Consider the following 23,275-nt stretch of genomic DNA (forward strand, 5'->3'; position numbering starts at 1 on the left):
AGTTAATTTTTTTTATTTAATTTGTAATTTTTTTTAAAGAGTATATTTAATTTTTTTTTTATGAATTTCTGTGTTTTGCTGGCTAATGAAGGACAGATGGGAATCAATGGCCTCGATAATGAAGACTTAGTGTTGAACCGCGTTGTAATGCCATTTAGACCACCGATCAAATGTTTATTATTAAATATTTATAAACAGTAATTTGTAGTAATTTTTTCATTTTATAAAAAATTAGTAAAATGTAACAGTAAATTAGGATATGCGTAACTTTAACAACAATAATTAGCGAGGAAACGTTTTACTTGAATGTTTGTGTAAAGAAAAACTTTCTCATAGGAAAATAATGTTTAGTTAAATCAGAAAATGTTCAGTGAAAACAGAATGCTAGTAGGGTTTATTTATTCATGGAGTACCTAACTTTGGTCATGAAATTTCAAGTTCTACCACACCCTTCTCTGTTTACTTCGTTTCTATTTAAAAATAAATAAACTCCAGATTTGAATTCGGTAATGTATATTATAAAATTAAAAAATATTTATATAAAATTAATATAGAGCGATCGACTGTATGTACGTATGTAACAATACAACTGTATGCATATGTATGTAACAATTTAACTGAATATATGTAACAATTTGACTGAATATATGTAACAATTTGACTGAATATATGTAACAATTGGATGTCTGTATTTAACAATTCGACTGTATGTATGTATCTAACAGTTCGAGATAATCGGATTTAGAACAAATATTATTTGAGGTTATAAATATCGTGTCTCTATCATTTTATAATAAGATTTATAAGGTTAAAACTACAAGTTATGCATGTGTATATATATATATATATATATATATTTGTATATACGCATGTGTCGAACAATACATAAATGTATGCATACGTCAATTATTGGTTAAAACAAAGTTAAAACAAGTTCCTTCAATAAAACGGAAGTAACAATAGCAAGCGGTCGTCAGTCAGTCTCATTGACTTGAATCACTAGCGTTCAAAATAGAAATATGATTGAGAAGATGTTCGAGAAATGACGATTTTTATATCTTATAAATAATAAAAATGTACGTAGATGTGTGTCTACGTCATCTTAATCAAATAAATTAACGATTGTAAAAAGAACGACACTAGCATACTGCAAAATTGTTAATAAACAGTGAAGGTCAAAAAATTTCGTTCCCTTCATCAATGCTAGTCTCGCTGCTGCAAGCTTTGTTGATTTTCTCGCTTTCAACAACTTTCTTCTCGTCATCTGGAAATTGCACCGAAAGAGGAACCAGGCCGAGCAGAACCATGTGACGCTGGTAGGCCTTTGAAGCTCTGAAGTACTTGTCTGTCCCGTGCAGACGATCCAACACACCCAACATCCCAAAATTATCTACGAACCTTGTTGACAGGTAAACAAATTTGAAATTAATGAAAAAGGGCTTTTGAGAGGCTATCAATTTATCTAATTTAAAATAAAAAACAGTAAGTTTTTTTATTTTTTTCATACATACTGTTCATAGGAGTGAACTGTTTAAATAGAATTGAAAAATAAACTGTAAAAAAAACAAAAAATGAGGCCGACTTGAGATGATGGAAGTCATGAGCCTCGGGTGAGAAGAGGAAGGGTAGGTGATAGCCGCAATGAGAAATGGAGGTTGAAGCCAGTCCAATCGTGCACCACATAATGGCCGTGGCTATGTGTGACTTCATAACGATGGGCCCCATGATGATTGGCAGCATGTTGGCGAAGATGTGCTCGATGGGATGTGCGTAGATGGAAGTCACGCCGACGGGGGAGACCCACTCGTGGTGGATTTTGTGGATCCGACGGTAGAAAAATGGAGCGTGGAAAAGTCTGAAAATGTCATTAAGCTGGCGTTAACTATGATTAAATATGGTTACTAATCGTTATTAATCATTTAACAAATATATAAGTTGAGTGGGTATAACTTGACATCTCCATTTCGGCAGATTTTAAATAAGGAAGCATACCTTAATTTAATAAAATTACCAAATTTATCACCATACCTGAAAAATTCCAAAGTGAATTGAACAAAATGCATTAAAGCCGCTTGTGTGCTCAGTCAAGAAGCTCAACAAGCAAGTAAGAACAATCAATGCAGATTCAAGATATACATAAACAAAACATGCACACACAGATATCTCCTACCTATGACTGTAATAGAACATGATCTCCTCGACAATAGTGAAGACAACTAGCTCGGCAGCCACCCAGTGAAACGTTGGCAGCTCCCTACCAAAACTGCACCCCCTACAAATCATCACCTTGAACATGACGTACATGAAGGGTCCGCCCACCACAACTTGATTGAAAGCCACCTGCTTCACTGCTTTCATCAACTTACCGACATCAACCTGCCACGAGGGATTCATTCAACGAGGAGGTCGAAAATTTCAATATGAACTGCATCCATAATGCTGTTAACATCAACGAGCCAAAACTTGATATCATGAGTTAAATTTGCATTTGAAAATTTGCCTATCGTTTAGTTAGCTACATTAGTTCTTAAACAACAAATACTACAAATAAAAAACTCATAAACAGCAGATGAAAAATTTGAGTGAGCAGCACAAACTGCGCTGACAAATCCTACAGAGAACAAAAAATTCCTGAAATAGCAGTGCATTGAAAAAATGGGCTGAGGAATAAATTGTGAGAAAAACAACTGCAAAGGGTAAATTAATGAAAGATTTTAAATAGATTGAAATTTTGCTCTCCATGCTCCTCACAGGTTTATTTTTATCCTGTTGAATTTTGTACTTGAGTAGGAAGGATGGGTGGCCAGTGATGTCCAGGTAGGCAAAGAAGGAGTTGATGATGCAAAACACCCCATTCGCTACAAGGAACAAACCTGTTGGTTTATATTTGCACTTTTATCATATTTTAATCAAGAATATTGACGAAAAGAAGTTTAGTTATGGCCATGAAAACATGATAAATTATTACACTTTCAATTTTTTTTGTTATTGCAAAAATAAACATTTTAGGTGTGAACACAGTTTGAAACCTGTAAATCCGAGGAGCATATCATTTCCACCAAAGAAGTCATGTATGACCTCCCACTTGCTCTGCCAGTAACTCCCTGAGGCACCCCAAAACTGCTGCAAATACCTTTAAAAATTATTACAAAAATTAAATTGGGCAAGTTTACAGCAATGATCCAAAAGATGTTCAGCTCAGTTCAATGAACAAAGTTGTGTACCTACCTACATATTAAACAAAAAAGTTCCATTTAAAATTCTAATCAGCAAAAATACGATTGGACATGCTACAATACATGATGCATGCTTTTATAGCTAAATAAAAGCTATAAAAATAATGGCAAGTAAAAGCAAAAGTAAATTTTTTTAACAGGGGTAAAACTTTCATCAGCAGCAGAAAAATTTAACTTCTAAATAGAAGAAATAAAATTTAAAAAAATCACGGACTAAGAAATATTATATTCCTATTTAAAATTTCATAAAATGAAAACAAACCATTCGAATATATTTACTGTTAAAAAAAATTGTTGCAGAATACTTTGTAGTAAAAAATTTAAATTGTAATAATAATAACATAAATGCGCATATTACATAATTTCAGAAAACAATGAAATACTTTCACAATAGCATATGAACAATGCAATGCAGACAAGACCTATGAAGTACAACCTATAAATAAATAAATTCAACCATAGTCCCACCAATAACTTTCTGACAGTCATATGTAAAGAACTAATCGACTAAAAGTTATTATTTATCAACATGACAGAGTTCTAAAAAATTTTCTAGCTCTAGCATTAACTGATTAACAAAAACAACACCAGAAAAACAATGTGAAATTTTGCGGTAAATTGCTTAAATAAATTGAAGAATGGTTCAAAATTGGTAAAGTTAGAAAATGTTGCATAAAAAAGGAAGTGATAAGAAGAGGCAAGTTCGCTGACCATGTAACTGAATTCCTAGCAGCAATAAATACGACTAGGGCCGTCCCTATGACAAAAACACTCAATCTGATCAACTCCCATAGCTGCTTGATTTTCTCAAAAAGCGTTTTTTTAATTTGGACTTTATCAAGTTTCTCATTTTTTGTAGGATTTGTCGTCTCCGCCATCATCATGCTACCCTCTACTGATCAAATCTGAAAAGAAAGATTTTGAAATTTTTAAACGATTGCATTGTGATTTGTAAAGTCAGTCTGGTGACAATAAAATGGAAACAAAAGTTAAAGTAAAATATTTATTTAATTTTACTACATTTTGTTTTGATTAATTTATTTTTATTGTTATTCAATTATCTATTATAATTATATTATTAACACTTATGATTATGAATATGACTAGTAAATTACTATGTGTAGCTGTGTTAATTTATATTTTAAAAATTTTTATTGATGAAAACTTTTAAAATTTTAACTATAAATTAAAAAAACAAACATTAAAATTTATTTTACATTTACATTTTTACAACAAACAACAAATGAACAAAACAACAACAAACAATAAAAGTTTGAAAAGTTATTTTTTTCGAAATTCAATAAATAATTGAATAAGAATTGATTGTCAAACTAGCAATTTTTAACACAATTTAATATTTTAATTTATATAAAAATAATAATTAAAATCAAGTTAAATAATTATTAAATTATATCAACCATCAAATAAACAAAGACTGGCCTGTCTTACTGGATGAACAAATGAAGTTTTTTAGAGTCTATTGCTAGTTTCGTTATTTATTGATACAAAACAAAGTAGTGAAAGTACAAACTACAAACAAGTGAAGAATCATAACAATTCATGGGCACAGTGGCGAATGTTTACCACAACTTATGACTAGAAAATTATAAATCTAGGTTATTTTTATGAAGGATTTACCCGAAAAAGTGATAAAAATATAGATAAGAGCGTAACAATTATTAACCTTAGTAAACAAAAAACGTAGAATGAATTTTAGGTTATGTATTAATAGTTAATAATAACAATAACAATAAAAACAATTAAAATGATGAAAACAATAAAAATAAAAACGACCTCTTCACTGCTGATCTACTAAAAGTTGGTTTACAGTTTAAAACGTCCATCAAATAATGTTAACGCCTCTATTCACTTACCGATTATTCGATTATTAAACTTACTAATCTAGTTTTACCGAATTTTTTTATTAATTAATAATGTTAAAATTGAACACAATTTAATTTATTTTTAATGATTAATTTTATTTCAGACTTTAATAATATGGGAAAATTTTTTGTAAAAGTACCGAAAAAATTGTTATCGGTTTATTGTCGGTTACAAATTTAAAGTAATCCATCTCCAGTTTAAAAATTTTTCAACAAGTTCCGTAAAAACAAAAAACATGGCAACCAAGTCTGTAGCGGTGGCCAAATCTGATTTTCCCCTCTACTGCATTCAGATGATTGGGGACAGCCATTTTGTGGTGGCTGGGGGAGGGGGGTCTGCCCGTACGGGCGTTCCTAATGCAATGGTTGGTCAACTTTTAATGTTTTTTTAACATTTTTCACTTTTCAAGTTTTCATCATCTCGTATTGTCCTAAGTAAAGTAAATTAAATAAAAATATTTATTTTTAGCCATTCTATTGCTATTTATTAATTTGCTTCAGGATATATACGAGATTAAGTTTGAGAACAAAACCCTGTGCGTCAACAAAGTGAATCATTTTGAGACAAAGTCAAGAGCAGTGATGAATTGTGCTGTTGCCAGGCAGGACAAACAGTTTTATCTGGCAGCTGGACTTGACAACAGTTGCCAACTTCACACACTCAGATACAAAACCATGGTCCCCAAGAATGAAAATGAAGGTTTAAATTGGTTATTGAATACAAAATTTTAATGAATGTCATTTATGCTAGTTTTTTAAAATGTATTTATTTGCGACTTGAAGCTGTGCTGCTCTGCTATTACCAGTTAATAGTGTATGAAATGAACTAACTACATTTAAACTTATATTCATCTTTGTAATTATTTATTTAGATTTTTAGTTTAGACTTTTGAAATACTGGATACAAATAGATTGAACTAAATAATTTGGCATTGACTGATTTATACTAGGTAGAATTATTATTAGGATTATTTGAATTTTTCACCATATATTATAAATTTAAAACATGAAGTAAAAATATCACTTTATAATGACTAATAGACTAATGTTATGATAAAATTTAAAACAGTTTTAGAAGGAGTACGCAAGAGGAAGAACAACCTAACAAATTCAGCCAACCACAACACTGCAGTCAAGGTCATAGGATTTGATTTAGAGCCGGGAGATGAGATAATCACCGATCGTTCTAAGGATGGCTTCCAGAAAGTCGTTCGATTCACCCACGATATCAAATATTTGCTAACAGCTGGTGCTGATGGGTATTTAAGATGCTGGGAAGTTAGTGTTGTTACTCCATGTGCATCTTTTTTTTTATTTTATTTTATTTTATTTAAATTATATTTTTATTTATTTTATTCTATTTTACTTTTAAATCTTTTATGGAAATAATTTTTTACCTACCTTCTGTCTGACACAGTTTCCATCTTTGAAGTTATTCAGAGAAGTTCATTGCCACACAAATGAGATTGACGATATGGACTGCAGTTTTGACAACAAGCACGTTAGTCTGCCTCTTCTCAATTTGTATTTTTAAATTTATTGATCTGTCTATCCATTAATTAATCGATATATTTTGTTTTTGGATTTATTTTTTTATTTTATTTTTTACCATCTACTTATTTAATTACCTGTTTAGTCAATTAATAATGAAGATATTAATAATAATAATGATAATAATGTCAATTAATCACATACATTTATTTGCTGATAAATAATAGGTCGTGACGGTGTCGAAAGACAATACAACATGCCTGTGGTCTCTGAAGAGTGGTTCCAAGGAGTCGACATTACAGTGGAAAAGTGAATTTAATTCCACGCATCGAGTCAGAAATTGCAGGTTTCACTTTTTTCTTGTCTTGTATTTATTATTAAGTTTAACAATTAATTACTTAATTTGTAATTAGAGTAGTTTTTTTCTGCAAATTTTTTTACCAGTTTATAATTATTTTTTTTAATTAAAAATAACCTTCCACTCTAATACTAACTAAATATTAAAGGTTCGGCTTTATAAAGGACAAGTCAAATGCCTACAACCTCTACACAACACACATCCCGATAACTAGAAACAAAGGAAAAAATTCGTCGTGCTTCATCGTCAAGTGGGAGACGAACAACTTCACCCACGTTAAGCAGACATGCACTGGGAATGAAATATTATCAGCCATTGCAATCAGGTTTGGTTCTGTTTGTTGTTTGTTATTGTTGTGTGGATGTTAAAATGTGTGTGCGGATGTTAAAATGTGTGTGTGTGTGTGTGTGTGTGTGTGTGTGTGTGTGTGTGTGTGTGTGGTTGTTTTTGTTGTGTGGTGGTTGTGTGTCGCTGTATAAGTATGTTGTCTTGTAATTTGTGGTAGCTCATTATCTGATAACATTACAGCTTCAAAGCTTTCTTGAATGATTCATATTAATAAGCGTATTAATTAGTTAGTTAAAAGTTAATTAGCAATCATTTAAAAATTGTTTTCACTCATTTACTTTCGCATAAATTTTCAATTATTTTATTTTTTTAATTAAACCGACCAGTGAAGATGGCATATTCCTAGGAGTGGGTACTATATCTGGTAGTGTATCCGTGTACATATCGTTCAGTCTTCAAGTTTGTACATCTTTTTAGTCCATCTTTTCGTTTTTTATCTAATTGAATAATTAGTTAATTAATTAATTAAGTAAGTAAGTAGTTTTAATGGTTAGTTGTTTAGAGATTTATTATTCTTGTTTAACTGTTGATAATGTAAATTGCTTAATATTGTATCAGAATTGAGTTTATTGAAAAGTTGCTAAGAATGATAATTTATATTATATTATACTATATTATGTTATATTAAATTAAATTATATTATGTTATGTTCAATTGTTCAATGCAATGCTTGCTGATTTAAAAAAACCAAAAACTTACTGATCCAATGGCAGCGTTTGTACCATGTGGCATCTGCCCACAACATATTCGTAACTGGTCTCGAGTTTGCACCCCATGCAACCAGCAACAGGTCTGGCAGTGGTGTGGAAAATGAATTTACATTGTTCAGCATATCTGCAGACAATCACATCAAGCTGCACCAGCAGGCTTATGAATGTTGGATTTGTTTTTCTGATCTGTCTTCTTCATATTTTCCATTGTTTTAAATTCTCATATACACTTTTTTGCTTTATGTTCGTCTAGTTATTTGTCGTAAACTCAGCAGTCGATCGTTAATTCATCTATTCATTATTACATTCGTTTATTCATTCTTTTTTTCATTCACATTCCATCACTCTACCATCTCATTTGTCTGTGCAGTCATCATTTCATTCATCTATCCGTTCATTTAATCAGCCTATTTATAGATAAACTAAAATCTATCTATCGTTTCATCCATCTTTCCATTCATCCATTTTTCCATTCATTCATACAATTCATCCATCAATTCATCCATTAATTCATCCAACTATCCAGCATCCTACAGTGCCTGCTGGGTCTTCGTTGGTTTCTGCATCATCGTCCTCTTCATCCTCTGGACACTACGCTACCTACACGATGCCGGCTGGCATGTGTTATAATATTCATCATAATTTATGATAATTTATGCTAATTTTGTTTCAATTTATTCCTATGTTATCTTAACTATTTCAAATTTTGAATGGTTGTCGGCTTTAAATGGTTAATGATGTTTATTTGTTATCATAAATAATTTTTGTTAGCTGCTAATTTGTTCGTCTGTCTATCAAGATTTAATTAATCAATATTTAATTGCTATGTTAGTAAATGCAATTTAATTAACTTAATTGGACACTCATCATTCTCGTCCTCCGTGTACAACCAGACTTTCACCATTACATATTTCTCATCTATATTACATTACCCACTGTTTCATTTAGTCAATAATTTTCAAGACCATATGCTTGCGTGCGTAAGTGCGTGTATTGTTTGTTACATTTGTATTGTACTATATTCTTGATTGTGTGTCTCACATGAGTATGTGTGTGCGTGTGTATGTGAGTGAGTAAATGAGAGAGAGGAGAGAGAGAGAGAGAGAGAGAAGAATGAATAAATATTTCTTTTTTTCATTTTTATGCTTGATTGTACATTATACATTCCTCCATAAGTTGTGTGGAGAGGATTGACAATGTTATAGATGAAACATGTATATCTGTATATATATATATATATATATATATATATATATATATATATATATATATATATATATATATTATGGTTTTCCAGCATGTATAAATATATATATATATACATGCTTGGGACTATATATATATATATATATATATATATATATATATATATATATATATGTATATATATATTCAAATGCTTGAATGGTTTTGCTTTTTCTGTTTTTCTTTTTTTTTCTTCTTTTTCTGACTTACTTTTTCTGGCCCCAAAAAATCTTGTTACATGTTCAAGAAATTTTTCAGTTGTTGGGCCATCTGTATGGAATAGCCTGCCTTTGGAACTGCGTGCTTCGGGGCATTCAATTTTATCCTTCAGGAGGGAACTAAAAACGTTTCTCTTTCTTTGGTTGTTGTTTCCTTGTGATTTGTTTTAGCGCCTTTGAGATTTAATGAAAGGGCGCTATATAAATCTACCTAATAATAATAATAATATATATATATCTTATCTTATATATAAACATATATCCTATATATGTAATTGTACATATCTTTGATAGTAAATTTTAATGGTCCATTTCATATAGCTTATTCCATTTCCGAATTTAGTTTTGTTGACTGTTTTTTCTTTATTCATTCTTCCTTATTTTCGTCTACTCATTCGTCCATTTATTTATTCATTCATTCGTTAATTTATCCATTCATTTATTCATTTGATTCATTTAGTTCCGGTTAATAATAACTACCATCATCCCGCCCTCATTAGCATAGCATTTCAGTCGGTAAATAATAAAAATGTGAAATTTATTTGTTTAACGTCTCAAATATTTTTAATTAGTTTGAAATGGCTCGGCAAATTTTGAAAAAGTATAAAATTTACAGTGATTTTCAGTTAGCGAGTTTGTTAGTTCTATCATTCCAATCAATGTTTAACGCGATATATTCGAATGAGTAACATTTGGTTGAACGATAGATTTTATTTAAAGAGACAACGCTCCAAGTCCTACCTCGGGGAACTGGGTCTCTTGACGCTAAACGAAGATAGATAGATATAGATAATAATATGTTTTTAATGTGTAAGGAGCAAACGTTCGTCAGCGAAGACGCCATATTTCAGACTAGCAATCAGAAAAAATTGCGAAAATCATAATAAGAAGTGGGGATGAATAATAAAAACTTGAAAAATACGAGCAAAACTAGGAAGTAGAAACAGTTGGCATCAGCGGGACGAATCAAAAAAGCAAGCAGAACGACATGAACCAGCGGTAGCTAACCGCATAAAACATGTAATGTAGCAAGAAACAAGACAACAGCCGTAACAATAGCTGATAGATAACAATGTGTTTCCTTATGACTCAGATCATATTTCTACCTGGCTAACTTTTTTTTAATCCGAACTCATTTATTTCAATTTTGTCATAAAAGTTACAGTTTAATTAAAAAATAATTTTTAAATTATCTTCTTAGAGATAATACGCATACCATTATCAAGTTTACGCATACCATTATCACTTTATACGAGTAGGAATAAAATGATAGCTTCTATAGCTCTTGTCTTTATCCAAAGGCTCGCACGTCTTTGTCAAAATAAATCCACATTTGCGTACGCTTATACCATTCCTTCGACTATTTCCTTAGGCAGATGCCGAATTTCTAATTGATTTTATTTCTTCCTTTGCTTCATACATCGACATCGGCTTGACTGGATTTTCCCATAAATATTTCTTTATTGTTTTTTTTTATTAATAATTATTTGTAATAATAGGAGCAATAATAAAATAATAATAATAATAAATGTTACATGATTTATCTTATATAATTCCAATTTAACATAGCTTATATTGAATTTGCATTTTTCTGGTTTATTTATCAAAAATTATCGAAAAACAGAGGGAAATTTTTGTCAATAAATAATAACTTCAATCGTGTCTATGTGTAACGATTGTCTTCGAAATTTGTCACGTCATTCGTCTTATTGTAAACGCTATTATTATTTTCATCATTATTGTTACAGTTATTATTATCGTCGTTGTTGTTTTTGTTAGTCTTATTGTTATTGCTGTAGTTGTTGTTGTTTTTTTTGTTGTCGTCGTCGTTGTTGTTATTAATGTAGTTGTTGGTGCTGTTAGGAATTTTATTGTTATGCTATACGTTTTTATAATTTTGTTATTATTTTCAAATCTATTTTTTTTCTTTGGTTTGTTGAATTTTTGTTACACATATATATAAATATATATATATATATATATATATATATATATATATATATCTGTGTGTGTGTGTGTGTGTGTGTGTGTGTGTGTGTGTGTGTGTGTGTGTGTGTGTGTGTGTGTGTGTGTGTGTGTGTGTGATCCTGCACTTCTCATTCTCCGTCGCTTACGAAACACGGCAGAGCTATCTATCGTAGTGGCTCTTCACTGGCTTGAAATACACATAATGTGCTTAGTTAGAATACTTGGAAACACATTTAAATTGTGAGCCTGGTATGACTTAACCGTTGATCGTTTTCTCCAATAGAGATATTTTTCACTCTTAAAACATGAACATTTGCTAATTATGATTTGTAATTTGATGAGATTTTCATCTCTGTTACCAATGAAACTTTACAATGTAGAAGATTTAACCGGTCAATCAAATTTTTATCATAATTATATAAACAAAAGCCCACAATATCCATATTTATTTTCATACAGTGTCATAGTTTCCATAATTGGCTTGTCCAGCTGTTTTATTCTTACGTAGAATCCCTCCAACGATCCGTATCCTATCCCACCCCTTCCTATCCCGTACTATTCCCGATTGCCATTCCCAATCTCTCCCTGGTACCTCCATCTTTTGGTCATTCCGCCATTTTAAAATTTATTTTACGCAAGGAGACGGATTAATAATTAAGGTAGAAAATCTGCCGTTAAACTTAGTGCTTTTGCTTCCGTTTATAATAATAATAATAATAATAATAATAATAATAATAATAATAATAATAATAATATCATAAATATAAAACTATAAATAGTAACAACAATAACATTATTAATAATAACAACAATAATAATCTAAATAATACTAATAAAAAAAGTAGGCGATTATGGTGATAGTGTCGAAAGAATACGCTGCTATTGTCGTTCCATTTAAATGCTGCTCTCAATACCTCTTCTCTTTATATATATATATATATATATATATATAGAGAGAGAGAGAGAGAGAGAGAGAGACATATGTGTGTGTGTATGTGTGTAAATATTTCGGTACATTTACAAATATTAGTAATATACTGTCGTTACATTATGAACGAATGGCTATGACAGTGAGTGTGATGTTATATTAGAATTGTCATGCTGTGTAAAGGAATTATAAGATTGATATTATCTTCAAGTCTATTTGATTTTTAAAGTAATTAAAAATACTTATACAGTTAATTAATTAATTAAATTTATTTATTTATTTATTTGTAATTAAGTTAACCTACGTTAGGTAGAATATATTACGCTTCATAGGCAGATGTTTCACGCATTGTAAAATTTAGTTAGAGTAGTAGATCATTAGGCCATTTATGAATTAAGACAAATGTTTTTCCACTAGTGAATAAATATTAAATAATAATAATAGTAACATAATTAGATATATTAAATAATAATTAAAATACAAATTTGAAATCTGCATTTTGATTGGTGGATATGAAAGTTGAACTGTCCAATGAGAGGCTGGGTGATGGGAACGAAGATATGATGATCAACTATGAGGATATGATACATATGCCGTAAGTCACGTGATGATGACGATGATAATGATGATGATAATGATGATGACCATGGTAAGGATGATAATAATAATGATTTTATTGATTCTGACACATTTATTATAATGATTTTTAATTTTTAGCGTTCTTGCAACAATCAATCAGTAAATTAGTTTATAAAGCGCTATTTCCGCGATGTTCAACAGCGCCCTTCAATGAATTTTGAAAACAGATGGGTCTTGAGATCTGCTCTGAACTTCGTAAGTGATGGAGAAGTAGTCAGAGAAGAAGGTAGAGAGTTCCAGAGAGAAGGGTCAAAAAAAGCAAATGCAGATTTAGCAAAAGAGTGTTTAACACGAGTTAAGAAGAAGTGGGAACAAGAAGACGATCGTAAACCGGGGCGTTTAGGTTCAATTAACATATCTGATAAGTAATTAGGAAATAATTTCGATTGAGACCTATACATAAATGTACAAATTTTAAAAATTATTCTATATTTTATAGGTAGCCAGTGCAAGAAAACAAGAAATGGAGATATATGAGAAAAGAAAGGGGCACGAGCAACTAGACGAGCAGTTGTGTTAAAAGCTATACTTAAAAGATAGAGTGTAGAATCAGGAAGACCATAGTGGAGCGAGTTACAATAATCCATCCTAGATAAGAGACCAACGAAGTTACAAGAAGGAGAAGAGTAGGATCGTCAAGAAAAGGCAAAAAGTTTACTATTCTACGTAGATGAAAGTAAAAACTTCTAGCAACACTATTAATCCGAGAAGAAAGAGACGTGCCAGAATCAAAGATAAAGCCTAGACTACGAAACTTATGAGAGACATCAAGAGTTTTAGAATCAGGTAAGATAATAGATGGAATAGTAATAGAGCGTTTTAATTTTTTAAAACAAATTAATTAAAATTTAGAAGGATTAAGTTTAAGACACCAAGAGTTAGACCAAGCAATAATTGAAGGACAAATTAGGAAATTTTTCCTCACATTTTAGTTAAAAATCGTTTTCTACAAAGCTTACCATCATCAACATATATTTTGCGAAATTTTCAATATTTAAACCAGAAACATCACTTTAAGACATTACTAATTAAACAAATAGATAAATATAAATAAAATAATAAAATTTTAAATAAATAAAAGACGTGGAAACGAAACTTTTTTTATTTTTGACAGTCGCCTGGATGAACAGTGCATGGTAGAAAACCTACGTGCTAGATATAAGGGTTACATGATCTATGTTAGTTCATTTTTTTTCCATAAATTATTTCATCATTTTTACAGAACCAATAAAGTTAACTAGATATTACAAAATATACGTAGTAAAATATTAAAGAAATATTATGAAATAACAAAAATATTAATAAAATACTATAGCATTTAATGTAGTATAAGGCAAGGTTCCACTGAATTTATAAATGGGTGATGGGTTAGATAAAAAATGAAAGGAAATTAAGATAGAAGTGTGTGTGTGTGTGTGCGTGTGCGTGTGTGTGTGTGTGTGTGTGTGTGTGTGTGTGTGGTGTGTACGTGTGATAATAAAAGCAGTCAGTCACTAAATTAATTTGTATGAATGTATGTGATTGTAATTTTACGAAATAGAATAACCATTAATAATATTAACAGGCAGCATAACAAATGAATGTAAAATATACATTACTAATATGAAATATTGAAAAATACATTGAGTTTTCTTATCTTTTACACGTATATATTCATTTTAAATCGGTAGAAATCTTTATTTTCCTATACGTAAATTCATAAAAAAAAGATGTTTCTTACACCCAAACAAACAGACATACATCGGAAACATATTGATAGCAGTCAACCCGTACAAGATGATAGACATCTACGGCTTGGACGTTGTGGAGAAATACGAAGGAGCATTGTTTGGATCGCAACCTCCGTTCGTTATTTATTTAATTAACTTATTTATTTTTAATTAATTAATTTATTTATTTATTTATTCATTCGTTCGTTCGTACGTTCGTTTATTTATTCATTCATTTACTCAGCACCTACTTCCGAGTGCTTGGCGTGTTTATACAAACGCCTCTCATAAATATTTGTCACTCTCTCATTTATTTACTTAATAGTTCATTCATTCATTCATTTAGGTATCTTTGTAGATAGGTATCGTTGTATCTAGGTATCCTTGTATATTGGTATCTTTGTTTATAGGTATCTTTGTATATAGATATCTTTGTTTATAGGTATCTTTGTTTATAGGTATCTTTGTTTATAGGTACCTTTGTATAATGATATCTTGGATAGAGGTATTTTTGTATGCCGGTACTAAATGTACGAGAAAGTATTTTTGAAATGGTGTTGCGTGCTATTGTGAAGATGTTCTTGTTGTAAGTTTTACACTCATCGCCTGCTCAGTTTTACACCCCATACAATTTACGGAAACTATGAATAGATTGTTTTTTCTTATTATGGCTGTTGTTGTAATTATTGTTGTTGTCGTTATTCTTATTATTATTGTTGTTGTTATCAGGTCCGTTATATATTAAGAATTATTTCGATTTATTAATGTCGTTATTGTTTCTTTCATTTTAATTCTCCTTATGATATTGTATTTTTTTCTTTTATTTCTTTTTTTATTGTTCTTATTATTCAAGAAAGTTCTCATCGTCACTTTTGTCGGTTTAATTTAACTTTAATTTCTCATAATCTGTTTAATAACTCAATCAAAAAATACTATAAATTGTTTTACAAAATTGTTTATCCAATCAAACAATTAATCAACCAACCAACCAATTATTCAACTGACCAGCCAAACAATCAATCAATCCAACAAACCAATCAATCAACCACATTCACACGGAACCTACCAGACACTTGTTTGCGATTGGCAATGCATCGTTCAACAGTTTAAAAGATACCAACGAAGACCAAGTTGTTATAATAAGGTTTGGTGTTAAATGTTTGCTTTGCTGCAACTGCTACTGTAGTCGCTACTGCTACTGCTACTGTTGTCTGCTGTTGTGTTGTTGTTGCTATTGGTTTTGATATTATTGTTATGACTATTTTTCGTAGTTTATTATTTCTTGTGACGTATTTCGAAACTTGTAAATTGTGTAAACATAAGAAACTCCGAGCCATAATTATGCAAAAATGTAAACACAAAATAACTCTGACGACAACAACAACAACGACAACAACAACAAATTACGACAACAACGACAACGACAAACCACAGTGGTGAAAGTGGAGCCGGAAAGACGGAGAGCACGAAGTTACTGATGCACTATCTGGCGATGACGTCAACGTCAGCAACAACTTCCCTATCTCCATCAACCAATCAGAATCGATCGAGTCACGTGACGGAGAAAATTATCGAAGCGTCGCCATTGTTGGAGTCGTTTGGGAACGCGAAAACCATAAGAAACGATAACTCCAGTCGGTTTGGGAAGTACGTCGAACTCTTCTTCCAAGGGTAGCCATTCTCATTTTTTCTTTTTATTATTATTATTACTCTTTTTTATTTATTTTTATTACAATTATTTTAGGAATAATTGTTGATTTTTAAAAATAGTTAATCGTTTTTTAAGCCAATCGTTAAATCATAAATCGTCATTTCATCACTGATCAAATTATTCACATTCCTTATAATTATTGTCATTTTTTTTGTAATTCATTGCTAAATTACTTTTTTTAAAATTACCTTTAAAATTAATTATTTCATAAATTATTTTACACTAACCACCAACCAACCGACTTTCAGAGGCGGGCTGGTTGGCGCACAGACGACAGAGTATTTGCTAGAAAGATCGAGAATCGTCAAGCAGGTCGGATGTTCATTTTTACTGATGAAAAATAATTCTAAAGTACCAAAATAACGTAAAATTTTTTAACTCCACACACACACACGCACGCACGCACGCACACACACACACACATGTACAACATACATTATTTAGTTGAATTATTCATCTTCCTTCTATAAAAATAAATACCATCCAGTATTTATATCTAATTAACTGCAGTACCAAGAAACAAACTTAAAAATGCAAAATCTGAAAAATAGTATAAAAATTCAAAAATAAATTCCTCAGTTGCCAGGCGAGCGTAACTACCACATATTCTACGAGATGATGAAGGGACTGGCGGACGACAGGAAGGCTTGTCTTCATCTTTCAAGTGTTGATGAGTTCTCTTACCTCAACAGGGTTAGTTTTTTGGAGTATGTTGGAGTATGTATGTGTATGTGTGTGCGTGTGTGCGTGTATGTGTGTTCGGGCGTGTGTGTGAGTGTGTGTTGTGTTGTTTTATGAGATCTAATATATTATTTTAATTTTGGCTTTGCGACAAAAGTTTTGAATGCAAATATTTACAGTAATTCATAAATCGTTATCACATCCACCATTATCATCATCATCGTTATCACGTTCACCGTTATCATTATTATCATTATCATAACAAGGGTGAGGCCAGTAATCTGGAGTCACGTGACGACGCTGAGAACTTCCGGTCAGTTGAGATGGCCTTCAGCATGCATCAGTTCGCCAAGGAGGAAAAAGATTCCATCTTCAAGATACTCGCCTCCATTCTTCACCTCGGAAACATCAACTTCAAAAAAGCGGAAGTCGGTTGTGATGACGTAGTATTAAACATTATTATATTGCGCTAAACTTTTTTCATAAATTGAATTCACAAAAATGTGAATACCAATCAAAATAAATTAGCAAGCAAACAAATAAAAACAAACGGACAAAAACAGCAGCAAAAGTAAACAAATCGACAACAACAACAAAACATACCAACAACAGCAAAACATACAAACAACAACAAAACATATCAACAACAGCAAAACATACAAACAACAACAACAACAAAACATACCAACAACAGCAAAACATACAAATAACAACAACAACAAAACATGCCAACAACAGCAAAACATACAAATAATAACAACAACAGCAAAACATACAAACAACAACAACCACCCACTCACAGAACGTTCATCGCATGGACGGCGTTAAAATGGAATCCGACGCATCTAGCAGGATCGTGTGTCTGTTGCTTCAACTGGATAGGGAGGGCCTGGATAAGGTCCTTACCACAAGAGTCACGGTGAGTTCTGTTTGTTGATGACTCAATTGTTAATGTCACTGATGTTATTTGACTCATTTTCTGCTGGCATCCTTGATTATATGGCCGCACGTAAAATTCTAAACTAACAGTCTATCTATCTTTTTTCATTATCGTCTTTGAATTTCATTTCTTTGTAAGTTTTTCGTTGATTCATCGGCATTTTATTATTTCGCTTTTTCAATTTTTGCGTTCGTTTTGAAGTGAATAATTTCGCTTTATTAAAATTTAAAAAAAAACATTTTTTCGTATAATTTTAAATTCATTAATTTTTAATTTAACCCACAAAAGCTGGCAAGAAATGAGAAACTAGTAACACCCCTAACTGAAGAACAAGCGTTAGACGTAAGGTGAGTCACGTGATGTGAAGTGGTGACGCGATGACGATGATGACGTCATATTTCGTTGCATGTAGCAAAAGTCATGTGATTGTTTGTGGCACTTACTTAATGTGCGGTTTAATATGTAATGTGATATGAGTAATGTATATACGTGCAACATAAACACAGGCCCACACACACACACACACACACACACACACACACAAACACACACAAACACACACCAAACAACCAAACAAACGTGCACAGAGATAGTATATCAAAAGCTTTGTACCATCACCTCTTCAAGTGGCTGGTTGAGAAGATCAACCGGAATATGAAATGCTGCCTCGAGAAGAGAGAGGCCATCAACTCTATCGCCATCCTCGACATTTTCGGTTTTGAAGTTTGTGATGATTGGCCGTTTTTGATGATGATGATAGTGGTGGTGGTGGTGGGGATGGTGACATCATAAGCAGTGGAAGTGATGATAACGATCGCTGTAGCTGTAACGGTGATTATAATTGCACTGGCGTACAAGAATGCATAAACACACATACACACAACAAACAAACACACACACACAACAAACAAACAAACACACACATACACACACACAACAAACAAACACACACATACACAAACAAACAAACACACAAACACGCACGCAGGATCTACGGCACAACAGCTTCGAGCAGCTATGCATCAACTACGCCAATGAAGCCCTGCAGCACCACTTCATCGCCCACATCTTCCGGATCGAGCAGGATGAGTACAGCAGGGAGGGCGTCCAGTGGTGCAACATCGAATTCCTCGATAACATCCAGGTCGTCGACCTCATCGGCAAGAAACCAAGTGGAATCTTTTGTCTACTAGATGAAGAGAGCAACTTTCCTAATGTGAGTTGTACGGCTGGCTGGCTGGCTGGTTGTTGGCCGGTTGGTCGGTCGGTTATTTGGTTGGTCGGTCTGGTGATTTCTAAGTGGTTTCGGTCTTGATTGTTGAACAAGTTGGTAGGTCAGAAAATTATGGAAGCCAGTTAATAACTTTGAATATTTTATTTTCACGATTATTAACATTTCTGACTCCGACGCTCTGGTTAACATTCACCAAACAAACTCAATGAACGCCACAACACACCACACCACACAGGGAACAGATCAATCGTTCCTGGAAAAGTGCCACCACCGCCACAACAGCCACATGTCGTACGTGAAGCCGAGAATGAGAGAGCCGTCCTTTTCCATCAATCATTATGCTGGCACCGTTACTTACAATGTAAGTTTTGACGTATTGTGATGTAATTAGTGTTACATCTTTACATGTAATGTAATATACATGTAGTCTACAGGTAATGATGTAATTGATGTAACGTCTTTATGTGTTAATGAAGCGTTGATAAATTGTGATGTAATCAATGTAACGTTACTACGTGTAATGAAATTAAATAATAAAATGATTAGGGCTAAAATAATGATGATGATGATGATGATGATGAATTTATTGACGATATTCTGAACATTCTGTGTGATGAAATTGGTAACAAATATAATAAAATCCTAGCTCCTGGTCTAACATAGTCCATTGTGATTTTGAAATATTTTTCTGCCTTTGTTTGAAAAAGTTATTCAAACTTAAACAATGATATACAGGACTTCTTCAGCTTATTACTTAGTTACTGAATAGTATTCTCATTCATATGACTCAATACGTCCGCTAGTAAACTACAGCTGCGTATATTACTAACTAAAATACTACCACAATACCAGCTATAAACTACAACACTAAATAACTACTGCATTACTAAATGCATTACTAACTTCTTGTACGTCAATCGTTTGGGCCCACAACAAAACAATGAACACTTATCTACATGTAAGATCCATAACACGAGCTGACAATAAGTTATAAAGATAGCAATGTAATGTTAGCAAGGTAATGTTAGCAATGTACGTTAGTAATGTAACGTTAACAATAACATTAAATTTAAAACGACAAATTCAAAATGATAGATTCAATATAATGTCCAATATTATTCTCTCTGATACACATACGTATGAATATTGAAATTGAATGTTAACCATAGATCATAAGTATCATACATTTATAAAAATCGACACTTAAAAAGAGAAGAACTTTGTTCTAAAGTAATCAATAGATATGATGTTTGTGTCTTTGTATGCGTGATTGTTGTGTCTTATTACGCGTGCGTGAGCGTATGTGTGTAGGTGTGTGTGTGCATGTTTGTGTGCGTGTGGGTATGTGTGTGTGTTCGTTCGGATTGTCCTAAACTGGCCACTGACCAAGAAAGAAGAAGACGGCATTTCGTTTTCAACGTTGACTTTTTTTTGTTTAACCTTAGAGAAGGCTTTTTAAGAAACTTATGTTTATAAAGAACGCTATATAAATCAACATCTCAGGTTGCCGAATTCCTCAACAAAAACCGCGACACCCTCAAATACGAAGTGTTGAACCTTGTCTCAAGGAGCAGCAACGCATTCGTCGCCAACATGTTTTTAGACGTTCTCAACATGGATGGTGGCGAGAAGAGAACGGCCACCACAACGATGATAAAGGCGGCCACTAACGTCAGCAGCAACAAGTCGACTAAGGCGGTCAGCGTGTCCGCAATGTTTAATGAGTCTCTCAGGTCTCTGGTTGAAACCATGACTAAGTAGGTGTCCGTGTGTTTGTGTGTCTCTACTTGCGACAATAAATGCAATGTTTGATATGTTGTCTCGGCTAGTCTAGTTTACATCTATCACGTTGATTTTTTTAGTTGAAAATATTTTGTTTTTGACACAATCATTTTATGATACCAACGTTACATAAAAACAAACGTAGAATGATAAATAAATAAACACATAACTGAACATGAATAAGAATAAAAAACTGAATATAACAAAAAGTAACATCCACCCACACACACACACACACACACACACACACACAAACACACACAGATGCAACCCATGGTTCATAAGATGCATCAAGCCCAACACCGACAAGACAGCCATGCAGTTTGTCGACGAAGTTGTCATGGATCAGTTGAAGGCAACTGGCATGCTGGAAACTGTTAAGATTCGCAAACTGGGATTCCCTGTCAGACAGAACTTTGCGTTGTTCTGTAAAAGGTAGGAGTGTCGTAAATGTAAACATATGGTGATGATATCCTAATTGCAATGATGATGACGCTGGTGATGAATGTTATAGGATTGTTATAGAATTGCGATGACGTTTTCAATGTAATCTAAACAAAATTATGGTAGTAATTATAATGATGATGTCCTTAATGATGGATTTTTTTAGGATTATTAATGGATATCGGTAAAGTTTTTCATATAATCTCATGCGAAAAAAACGAATCAATCCCAAAAAAAGTATTAGCCATAAGTTAATTAGTTTCCATTAGCCGAATCCTAACATAAAGTCATAAAATAAATTTTTAGCAACAACGCAAAAACAAAATATGACGTCATCTTCAGGTTCAAATGCCTACTGCCCCTAAAAAACACCGACCTTCTTAAAAACCTTGACCTCCACGGCAAACAGGCCTGCACGCTAATACTGCAGTCTCTCAACAACCAATGGGATCAGAGCTGGCAAGTTGGAAATTCCAAGGTGGCTATTTTTAGATTAGACGTATTTAAAAATAAATTAATTAATTAAAATAAAAATGACGTCTATTGACGCCATTGTAGATGTTGACGTCATCAGCATAGCGATTTTAAGATAGCATACATCGTTAGAATCACATCCGGCATAATCATCATTTAGAACGAACATCTTCCTCATCATTTTACAACAATCATAACCATCACTACCTTAATTTCCATCACCAAACAAAGGTCTTCATGAAGGAGAACCTGTTAGAACACCTCTCAATGGAAGTGAAAGGGAAACTTGGGGGTGCCGTACTGGCCCTGCAAAAATATTTCAAGGGTTTGTTGGCCCGCAAGAGGTACCAGAACAATTTGAAGGGGGTCCTTAAGTTTCAAGCTTTCTATAGAGCTTGGAATGCTAGGTCGGTTTGATTGATTGGTTGATTAGTTGATCGATCGATCGATCGATCGATCGATCGATCGATCGATCGACTGACTGACTGACTGACTGACTGACTGACTGACTGACTGACTGACTGACTGACTGACTGACTGACTGACTGACTGACTGACTGACTGACTGACTGACTGACTGACTGACTGACTGACTGACTGACTGACTGACTGACTGACTGACTGACTGATCGATCGATCGATCGATCGATCGATCGATCGATCGATCGATTGATTGATTAGGGTTCGAGCTAGTAAACGTTTCATTAAATGATTGAATGAATTGCTGGCTGGTTGACTGGCTGGTTGATTAGATTGAATGTTTAAAAAACGAGCTGAATGATTGATATGTTAAAAAAACATGATTAGCTCTGTGGATGAGTTAATTCATTTAAATTCATAAAAATTCTTAATTTAGAAATTATTTTTTGGCCGACCTCATAGAAAGCAGTACAAGGAATTATTGAAGAGATATACAACAGCCCAAGCCTATGTTAGAGGTTTCCTGGCTCGGAAAAGTTACAAGACGGTTGGTGAAATAATAGTTTGACGAAGGATTCTGCTCTTTTTAATAATAAATTAAAAATTATATATTTTATTATGAATATTATCAAATACTGATGATGATTGCTGGTTTTTTATACAGTCTTTCATACTTCTCATATTTCATTACTAAAACAACAGCACACACACACACACACACACACACACACACACACACACACACACACACATATATATATATATATATATATATATTTATGTATATACAAAGGGAATTTAACAAATTTTTTTAGCAGGTAATTACACTATTTGTCTGTAATGTGTATTGTCTAGG

At 32.4% G+C, this 23,275-nt stretch overlaps 3 protein-coding genes across 3 annotated transcripts; 2 read left to right on the forward strand and 1 right to left on the reverse strand.

Moving 5' to 3' along the window:
• Positions 1 to 496: 496 nt before the first annotated feature.
• On the reverse strand, positions 497 to 4,912 carry HELRODRAFT_185820 (hypothetical protein). Its single transcript, XM_009024133.1, has 9 exons — positions 4,768 to 4,912; positions 3,948 to 4,141; positions 3,030 to 3,133; positions 2,752 to 2,873; positions 2,171 to 2,376; positions 1,583 to 1,855; positions 1,184 to 1,398; positions 650 to 1,134; positions 497 to 627 (listed from the first exon to the last, which is right to left on the reverse strand). Exons 2-8 carry the CDS (start codon positions 4,118 to 4,120, stop codon positions 1,103 to 1,105), a joined length of 1,125 nt encoding a protein of 374 aa, XP_009022381.1. The 5' UTR covers positions 4,121 to 4,141; positions 4,768 to 4,912; the 3' UTR covers positions 497 to 627; positions 650 to 1,102.
• A 443-nt stretch (positions 4,913 to 5,355) lies between these two features.
• On the forward strand, positions 5,356 to 10,030 carry HELRODRAFT_113705 (hypothetical protein; the record flags this gene model as incomplete). Its single annotated transcript, XM_009024134.1, has 10 exons — positions 5,356 to 5,484; positions 5,621 to 5,819; positions 6,189 to 6,397; positions 6,537 to 6,620; positions 6,838 to 6,956; positions 7,117 to 7,293; positions 7,643 to 7,715; positions 8,030 to 8,192; positions 8,553 to 9,292; positions 9,469 to 10,030. The coding sequence occupies 9 exons, from the start codon at positions 5,356 to 5,358 to the stop codon at positions 8,654 to 8,656; spliced, it is 1,257 nt and encodes a 418-aa protein (XP_009022382.1). The 3' UTR covers positions 8,657 to 9,292; positions 9,469 to 10,030.
• Positions 10,031 to 14,758: 4,728 nt separating this feature from the next.
• HELRODRAFT_84308 (hypothetical protein) lies at positions 14,759 to 21,520 on the forward strand (the record flags this gene model as incomplete). The annotated part of the gene is made up of 13 exons (XM_009024026.1): positions 14,759 to 14,868; positions 15,803 to 15,877; positions 16,168 to 16,404; positions 16,693 to 16,763; positions 17,031 to 17,137; positions 17,392 to 17,553; positions 17,928 to 18,044; positions 18,354 to 18,412; positions 18,653 to 18,788; positions 19,054 to 19,281; positions 19,535 to 19,660; positions 20,803 to 21,056; positions 21,346 to 21,520. Coding segments are annotated over 13 exons (1,857 nt in total), but the record flags the coding sequence as incomplete, so codon positions are not given.
• Positions 21,521 to 23,275: the final 1,755 nt, after the last annotated feature.

Source organism: Helobdella robusta (genome assembly GCF_000326865.2).
Source record: "Helobdella robusta unplaced genomic scaffold HELROscaffold_39, whole genome shotgun sequence".
Classification (NCBI taxonomy): domain Eukaryota; kingdom Metazoa; phylum Annelida; class Clitellata; order Rhynchobdellida; family Glossiphoniidae; genus Helobdella; species Helobdella robusta.